At 41.4% G+C, this 9951-nt stretch overlaps 1 protein-coding gene across 1 annotated transcript; it reads right to left on the reverse strand.

Moving 5' to 3' along the window:
- Positions 1-5809: 5809 nt before the first annotated feature.
- LOC139351531 (leucine-rich melanocyte differentiation-associated protein) lies at positions 5810-9914 on the reverse strand. The gene is made up of 5 exons (XM_070993473.1): positions 9526-9914; positions 7722-7973; positions 6814-7005; positions 6645-6722; positions 5810-6235 (listed from the first exon to the last, which is right to left on the reverse strand). The coding sequence occupies exons 2-5, from the start codon at positions 7883-7885 to the stop codon at positions 6043-6045; spliced, it is 627 nt and encodes a 208-aa protein (XP_070849574.1). The 5' UTR covers positions 7886-7973; positions 9526-9914; the 3' UTR covers positions 5810-6042.
- Positions 9915-9951: the final 37 nt, after the last annotated feature.

The following is a 9951-nucleotide window of genomic DNA, read 5'->3' on the forward strand; positions in this document are numbered from 1 at the left end:
GATGTGATCCCTGTGGTCTGAAAAAAAGAGTATTTGACATGTGCAACATGAAGAACTGCGTTTGGTCGGTTTTGTAGCATTTTGATTGAATCTGAATCCAGTATTAAGTCCACTTCTAAAATCTGAATCCTCTCGAGTCCCTTGTTGAATCTAGTTCGGTTCATATTTGACTGAAGTTAAAAAGAACTAAAGATCAGGAATCAGCTTTCGTTAGCTGAAGGCAGACACAGTGCTCGCACAATTAGCCTAGCTTAGCATAAAGACTGGAAGCAGGGGGAAACAGCTAGCCTGGCTCTGTCCAAAGCAGAAAAACACATTTATTCTTTTTCTTGAGTTTACCTAAAGTTTGGGTGAAGTGTTGATCCTAGAGTCCTTACACTGGAAAGCAGGCTTGAAACCTGTGAATGAACACACACGCACACACACTCAGTGGGGATCATAAAGCACTGTTTCACAGACAATGAATGTCTGTTGAAGGAAAGGAAGGTCTGGCTTCCTTCCCACCATTCACCAGCAGACAATACACTTGACACTTACAACTTCTCAAATACAAAGCGAGCACCCTCTATACATTATGTCCTTTGAGAGTCAGCACACACACAATGCTCACCGATGACCAGGTCAGGCTCCGGCTCCGGCAGCATGTGGAAGGTGCTGCAGTAAACTGACACTGATGCTCCTCTTGTGACTCGTCTGATGTGGCCTGAGGCTGGAGTCAGTGACGATCACACTTGGCTGGAAACCACTGGTTGTGTGTGAGTGTGGTAGTCTTACTGGCTCACATGATACTGTAGCTATGCTTCTGTATGATAGCTGTGTTCTCTACAGTTTTTCTCCGTGGTGTATTCAGGGTTCCATTTGTTTCCCTCTCAAACTGCAGAGCAACTGAGGCATTGTCCACATCAAGTGTGTCATGTTTAAAATGCTGTTTATGTGCGTTCAGGCGAGCTTTTCCAGACTGTTTTCATTAAGATCTCCACCCACACTGACACATAACAGGGAGAGAATGTCTTCTTCAGTGGTGTCTTTTAAATCAGCAGACAAGACTGCATCCCTGCTGCCACATGGTCAACAGTGAGACAGTTATTTGATTTTAAAACTGACACTGTACATATGGATTTGCAGTCTGTGTGGACTTTTTTTTTTTACCCCATTGAATTGCTTAATATGCCTTAAAGCCTTAATATCATTTAAACAAGTGACTTAGATAAAAATCCCCCCCACCCACACAGAGCTGCACAGCACCAGACCTTTTTGAATCACTCTCTTGCAATACTTGCCCAGTAACTGCTAACCACTTTGTTATTGACTAACTTAAGTCTTGTGATGTGACTTCCACAAAGAGGAGGGGAGACGAGTAAAGTCACATAGCAAAGCAAAGTTGTTTTTGACAGTATTTGTATGAAAAAAAGTAATAACTGATAATAATGAAGACGAGGAAGACGTTTTCTTTCACATGAAAAACATCTCACAGGGTTTCTTTGTCTCTAAACTGAATTTCAGAACGAGAACCCACCAAAGAAACGATGCATTAGAAAAATAAAAAGCATCTAAAATCAGATAAACATATTTGGCATGCTCTAATTTTTCTCTGTCTTGAAAGGCTAATTTATGGATCATTTTACCCATATATCCATTCTTTCTTCAGAGCTGCTGATGCGTGCGCGCGCGCGCACACACACACACACACACACACACACACACACACACACACACACACACACACACACACACACACACACACACACACACACACACACACACACAGAGCGTCAGGGCCCAGCAGCATTCGTCCCTCACGCCTGGTGTTTCTGCTGTCTTCCCTTGTTCAGTGTGTCCTGTTTGTCTCTCTCTGTTTCTGTGTCTGTTTCCATCAGGGTGTTAGACCTGCACTACGTTTACACATAGCCGGCTATTTTCATAAACGCCTATTTTCAACCTCGTTTTCAAAAATAACATTGTGCACATGTGTCCGTTTTCAGAAAACTTTTCGTTTACACTAACCCGTGTATGTATGCCGTCGACGTTGGCGGTGATGCGGACTGGCTCTTCGTGTTGGAGGGGGGAGAAGTTGTTGCAAAATTGCTGACCTCCCAGCACTCATTCGTCTCTGCTCCTCGATATAATAGAACAGCTGTATTTGCAAATGCAAACATACGAAAAGGGTTTGCACCAACATAAATGCGACTGCTACTCTGAATGCATCCAGGATCACCACAGCCAAATGAAAATGTAAACATTTTCACATTGGTGCAGGTGCAAGTTCTGGCGTATAATGTGACGTCGGCTACCTAAAACTCAGCTTTTCACAGTTTACATGCTAACGTGCAACCGAAGTTTTCCAAAATCTCCACTCTGGCTGGAGTTTTTAGAATGCATCATTTTCAGAGGTGAATTCTCCGTTCAAGTGTAAATGAAGGGAAATGTCTCTGTGTAAACGGGGCCCTGGTTTGCTCCATTAATGACTCACCTGCAGCACCTGCTGCCAATCCGCTCATCAGCCACACCTGTAGCCTGCAGTGTATTAACCCTGGTCCTTCACTCTACTCTTCACATTGTTCTGTTTGTCATACTCATATTACATTTGGTTGGCTCTGTTAGTTTCCTCTTGCTGTCTGAACCTACCTAATCATTTTACCATTGTCTCCTGCCTTCCCAGTTTGCCCGCTACACAATCCAACCAGTCCTGCTCCATTTCCACCACCAACCAATCTTATAATAAATTGCCTTTGTTTGAATGTTTACATGATCTCTGAGTCTGAATTCTACTTTGGGTCCTGAGTTATTACATTAAACCTGTCATATGGAATCTACACAAAAGCTGCAGCCAAGCATCTTGAATTCTGTGACGTCCAGTATTCTGCAATGCATTCACTGCATATTAAAATAATAAACTTGCCAGAATATTACAGAATCTTAAGTTTCAAAGCCAAAGATATAGAGAACGTTTTTTTTTTTTCTTTTCTGTAGCTGCACATGTTGCAGGGAGTAGTTCAGGTCTGCCTCTATCTGCTGTACAGCTGAACAGCAGGTCTGCCAGCTGGGCCTCATGTATGTAACTGGCCAGTCTGGCACACCAGTGCTCATGCTCAGAATCTGCTGGGGGAGACGCTTTTCTTCACTGTAAAAGACTGTCTTACACTGGGAGCTGTGGAGTGATACAGACCAGCACTTGAAGACAGAGGAAGAGTACTGAAGCAGGGAGTCGAGCACAAGCAGAGGAAGGAACTCAGATAAGATAACGACATGGAGAAAGGAGAATCGAAACCACTGTGCTACTGCAAATGCACAGAAAGTAGAAGAGGCCTTTTCTAACAGAGCAAAGTATGTGGTAAGAAGTTGGCATGTGTCAACAGGAGGGAAAGTAAAGTGAAACTACAGATTTCAATCTAAAAGTGTCTGATTAACAGACAGGATTTCAGCCTCTGCACTGACACTTTGACTGTGCCCACTGAAGGGCCGGGATGCCAGGTGACACATGAATGTCACTTGGCTCCTCCACAGCAAAGTAACCAGCTTAGCCAACAGTTTGTAGAGGTCTGCAAAAGCTTTAAGAAATGCCTCAGTGAGCAGAAGCATTAGGCAGATGCACATGCAGCTGAGCAGCCACGTTAGAGTACTTTTAGATTAAAAATTGTTCAAGTTGGCCAGGCCAACAAAGTTAAGGACATGTAAAGAATTTCTTCATCAGAATCAGAATTTTACTTCTGGTGGAGTGGAAACTGCTTTAAGACTGCATTTAGACCTCCGGAGGAAATGAAAGTTGGAGAAAATGTAACCAAACAGTTAACTGACATGTGCAGTCAAGCAATTGTAAAGGTTTTTTTTTTTTTTTGGTGTCCCTAAAGGCGGAGGTAAGGGGGGTGTTCGGGGGAACATTTTGTTCTCCTTCAACCCAGCTCAGCACAGCACGAACAAAACCTCACACTCTGAGACAAAGGAAAGTCAAAGAATGGCAAACACAAAGAGAGTAAACACAATTCCTCTGCGACTGGAAAAACACATTACTGATGCATTCGCTGACTTTCTACAGCACCCACTATCACCCACTAACCCAAAACATGCTGCTTGCTCACTGCTGATGCCTTGAAACACATGACAGTTTGCATTTGAGTTTTAAAGAAAAGGCGGTGACATCAGGTGGGTGCAGATTTAGGGACATTACTGGCCCCTATAACAAATAAATAAGTCATAAATTGCCTCTGACTGCAGGGCAAAATATCTGCCCCCTTGTATGAATCCACTGCTAATGTTTCTGTCTCACCTGTGCAGGATCACTGGCCTGCAGTCTATCAGGTTGACGTAGCATCACCACCACCCAGTGGGGCATCCATGCAGCTCTGCAGCAGTCCAAGTATCTTGTCAACATGTCTCCTGAGCCCACCCCTCAAACAATGTCTGTACTTGACAGGCAAGAGGACGATCCGCAGTCCAGTCTGTCAAAACCAAGATACACCAACTATCCGGATACATTTCCCATCATATCTCCCTGAAGAGGGATAACACAGAGCTGCAGATAAAGAGCTAATTTGAGAATATGATGTAGAAACTCCAGTGCATTTAGTACTTTGTGGGCACAAGTCTGCACATAAAGCTCATAGCTTTTTTTCCATTTAATTACAGGTTGTTGTTTTTTTTTGTTTTTTTTTAATGTCTGGGGTAAAATGACTGTGTCAATGTTAGCAATAGCAGGCTGTAAAAAGTGAATTATAGGGTTTCAGCCTGTTGTCAGAATTATTATTCACATATATGAGGTTGCATGCATTTTTCGACTTTTTATTAAGAGAACAAAACAGTTCTATCCACAAAGTTAAATGCTGTTCTGTAAGGTTTTATTTTGAGCCAATCATCACTTTGAATGCATACTGGAGAACCAGTCAGGTTCTGTTTCTCTGTCACGTCACCACACTGCTCAGTGAAAAGGTGTACAGCAGTGAAGTTCAGCACTGGACACCAGCATTAGCTGGCCAGTATGGTAGCTATGACAAGAAACTCCACAGCAAGATCTACAATGACTACATTCAAAAGGCTGGTTCCTGTCAATACGTTTAGATTTCCTTCTTTCTTTGTTTATTTTTTCTTCTGGAAATACCTGGTGTGTTATGTATATGTTGTTTTAGGGCAGCATAAAACCAAAGCAAAAAGAATGATGGCAGCCAATAGACTGGTGGTGGGAACCTCTGGCCCCCAGGTCACATACAGCCTGCCATTCATAAATACAAAAAAGTGATGACTTTTTGGCAGTGATAAAGCAAATATAACATAAAATAGTAGATGAAATTTTCTCAATTTCAATCAAAGCTGACCCTTATTTGTGCCCAAACAATAGGTTGAAATCTGGTGCGCTGACACCAGTGGACTCATTTTTGACTCAGTCATTATTGTTGAGTGCAGCTCTCTGGGAAATGGCCAATGTGCCCACTTGTGCTTTCTTTTTGACTCTAGCCCCCTCTAGTGGAAGTACCAGAGATGAGTACCAGAGTACCTTCAGTGCACACTACTGCGGCTCCATTCCCGAACACACACACACACGCACACACACGCACACACACACACACACACACACACACACACACACACACACACACACACACACACACACACACACACACACACACACACTCAAAACCTTTATGTAATTCCAATCATTTCATAGTGATAAAATCTTGCCTGTTGCAGCATTAATTTTGATGATGTTCAAACCAGCACAACGTTTAACTGCAGACATCATCACTTTCCAAAGCTAACAAGCATGTCAGTCCGAATGTGGAAAATGACGCACAAGGCATGTGGAATATTTCCATTTTAATTTGATAAACTGCTAATAAAACACGGATCTGAATATTAAACTCTGTGTAAACATCCTGTAGCTGTAGCTGTACAGTATATGTGGGCATAAGCAGATGCCGAACAAACAATGTGTCATAATGCTGGTACTGGAACACTGAAGGTTTTTTTATGGGAAGGCTTTAAATAAATAGTATAGTGCAGTACAGTACAGTACAGTATAGTATTGTCTAGTATAGTATAATATAGTATAACCTATTGTCTTATGACAGTGTTTGACTTTTTCAGCATGTGTGTATGTTTCTTTGACGAGTCCTCCTTCCTCTTTCGGCTGCTGTGGCTGCTCTGCTGCAACCTGTAGGTTTTTCTAGCCTGGGCTCTCTCCTTCTCCAGGACCTCAGTGTCATCCAGGATCTCCAGGCCTGGGATCTGACTGATGACGTACTGTCTGAGAAGGCGAAAACAAGGGAAAGACATGGCCTTAACAAGACATACATGGGGTATACAGTACATTCAGTTTACAGCACCTGAGAGGCAGCAGTGAATTGAAATGAACAATATGTTGACTTGTTTTGTTGTCCAGTTCAGGGACATTTTCATAAGGCAGACCAGTGCTGGAAGAAGTATTCAGATCCTTTATGTAAGTAAAAGTAGCAGTACCACATTATGACCTAAGTACTGTTTATAATCATAGTTGATAAAGAAAAGTTATTATTAGACTTTTTTTTCCCCCACCAAAACAGAGAATATACAGTGTGTGCTGAGTGATTCTGGACTTTGGTTTTACAGTTAGAATTACTGACTGTGACTCTGTGCCAAAATAAGGAGGTAGTGACATGAAGAACCTCCATTCTCACCTGTAGTCTTTGTACTGGGTCAGACTTCCTCCATTGAAATAACTAGGTGCTGCCTCATTGTTCATCATACTGAGGATCCTATATTTGAAAGAATAAAGCAGGATGGAGTGAAAATCATGGTTTCATGTACTGACTCCAGCTCCTCTGCAGAAATGAGTCCCAGGCTCACTTTATGTTGGGGAACTTTCGGCGGATTTCTTCCACAAACACAGGCAGATTGTTGATCTTGTTCTTGTTGATGCATACTGTGGTGACGCTCGGCATGTAGGGGAACTTGATGTGAGATGTGTAGTTGTTGCAGTCCAGGATCAGAGTGCTGAGCTTCTCCAGCTGACCCAGCAGAGCCGGGTTCCAATAAGGACTGAATGAAGGAGAACACACCACACACAACAGTCAAACTGTTCAGGCTTGTGAGTCGCTGAGGACATATACATCAAATATACTGTGTGAATGTGTCATTCAGAGAATATTTATCTACAGCAGGATGTTGTATCCTATAATGTGTTGTTACAAAAGATATACTGTATAGTAAATGAAAAGAATCAGTAGATAACTAATGCTTTCTTCCACAAACATCGGTCCTGTCAGCCTATTCCTACATAGAGCGCGTGTCTTTAGCCATGTTAGCGGTGTAGCTTTAGGTATGGCAGTGCTGGTCCACCACTGAAATATCTTGACAATAGCTGGAAGGATTTTCACAGCATTCATGACCCCCAGGGATGAATCCTGCAGATTTTACTGATCCCCTCATCTTTCATCATTTGAAAAGGATTAACATCGCTTGGTACACATTCATGTTACCCTCAGGATGAACTTCAGTACCTTTGGTGACCCTCAAGCCCCATCGTCAGGTCAAAATTTCAACTTTCAGCAGTACTTTGGTTTGTGACTAAATGTAGTAAAGATGTGTCAAATCTTTATTCTGTATTGAAGCATGTGCTGCTGTAAATATAACACCTGTATCTAATCTTTGAGCTAACTATGTTGGTGAGGCCATGAGGAGCAGAAAACGACAACAAAACTGAATAAATTTCTTCTTTTTGATTGTGAAGCTCCTGGTTATTAAGAAAAGGATACTCATCCAGCAGATTGTAACTGAGGTCCAGCACCTCCAGGGTGTCTGTCTGAGTCAGGATGGTGTCATAGGGGATTTCTGTCAGGCTCTGGTAAGCAAAAGAAAGCCACTGAAAGCTGGAGGCATGACTGGGTTGACTGTGTTGGCCCAAGGATGGATGATCCATGACAAACCCTCAGCAGTGCAACGTCTTTGGTTTTACTTGTATCGATGAAGATCAGGAGAGAGGACAGACGCTCATGCCATGATCGAACCTTGAATGAACAACAAAATAATAAATGGAGACAGGATTGACAGAACAGAGTCAGAGTGAGTCAGAAAGACTGATGTTTGTGTTTTTAGCTCAAACACTGTCTGCTAAATAGGACTGGTAAATTTATTCTACAGGCTTACACGATATGCTACATTTTCCAATTTGCTTACAAAGAACACAGTAATAGGAACGCAGTCTTAATGGCTAGCCTGTCCAATGCTCTGCTGATTGATGAAATGCCACAAATGATATCAATCTCTACAGAGCTGGATTCAGGATGTGGTTAGCTTAGCTTAGCATACAGACTGGAAACAGCTCATCCGGATACAGTTTAAAAATACATCCACCAACGCCTCTAAAGCTCACAATTAAAATTTACTTGTTCAAATTGTATAAATGCAAATGTAAAAGCACTTTTTTAGTCTTTTAGCTAGTTCTTGACAAACAACAGTGTATCAGCCCAGCACGTAGCATCACAGTGCAGGTCGCTATTCAAGAAATAGTTCCAGCGTGCAACTCCCTCGAAAACCACAAACTTTTTATATGTTTCTATTGTTGTTTTTATATTTTGTGCACAGATTAAACAAATGAGAGATTATGTGTTAAGTACTGAACTATAGATATGTTGATTAGCTTTGGTCAGTCTTTATGCTAAGCTAGCTAACCACGTCCTGACTGCTGATTTAACACAGAGATGAGATTAATATCAATCTTCTCTTCTTACTATCAGAAAGAAAGAAAGAAAGAAAGAAAGAAAGAAAGAAAGAAAGAAAGAAAGAAAGAAAGAAAGAAAGAAAAAGAAAGAAAGAAAGAAGTATTCTTTTCAAGTTCAGATAAAACACTGACAAACTGTAAATGAATGTATGAACTGGTACATTTAATGATGATATTGTACAATGATATTGTGTCAGGGACAATAGAGTAATGCTTTCATGATAATATAGTAAATTAACTGACATAGTGAAAACAATTTAACACAAAATGTTCAAGTATATTAGAAATGAAAAAGAAAGAAAAAGAACTTTCCAGTTAAAACAGCACAGAAAATAATGAGCCCCTCACAGCCACTGAGGTCAGAACATGATGAAGTCCCACATGGCAGCCACAGGGTATATACTGTGACCTGAGAGCCCTCGTTGTTCAACATCCTATTGTGGATTCAACACTAAGAGGCACTAACATCACAGTTAAATCACTCAAATTATTCAAAGGGCTGCTCTTTGTTGCAAAAGTCATTCTACTCTTTTTCATAGCCTAAGTCCGCAGATACTGTAAAGTAAGTGAGTAGCTGTTAATGCACTTATTATGTCACCTTCCAGCAAAGAACACCATTCCGTTCAGTACTGGTGGTGAATTATCAAAGTGTGTCCTCCTGACTGACTAATGGTCCAAAAGCTGCGATCAAATGATTTACAATTAATCATTTCCAGTGGTAATCAACCATGTTGACACTCATATTTCAGGTTGTTCTACTCCTTAATGAAACACATATAAATCTAGATGCAGCCTACACACACCACATACATTATCTGTTCAGTTTTATCTAGACTTACCAAGCGGAGGACGATCTGGAGTATGTTTTCAGCGCATGCAAACCTTGGAGAAGTGTTTGCAGCTCATATAAAAGGCCCTCTTTCATACCCTGGCTGCAGATCACATGATGGGGATAATCAGATTGCTGCTTAACCTTGTGGTTTGCAGAACCCACTGGCAAAGATCTCAGTAACACTGATCGGTCTGAATTCTCAAAAAGGGAACAACACCGGCTTATAACCCGTGAAGAAACGTCAACATTATTAAATAAGATCTGTAGCCAATTGGATTGCTGATCATAATCAATGGTGTATTGTTGGTTTTAGATATTATATTATATCTATATTATGAGTTTATTGTCGAGTAGATGTTTACACAGACACTTACATATGATCACTTACAGGGCACAACACTGATTAGAGCCGCTCGTTTGAAAGCTTACTGGA

The sequence above is a fragment of the Chaetodon trifascialis genome, chromosome 23, assembly GCF_039877785.1.
Source record: "Chaetodon trifascialis isolate fChaTrf1 chromosome 23, fChaTrf1.hap1, whole genome shotgun sequence".
In the NCBI taxonomy this organism is placed as follows: domain Eukaryota; kingdom Metazoa; phylum Chordata; class Actinopteri; order Chaetodontiformes; family Chaetodontidae; genus Chaetodon; species Chaetodon trifascialis.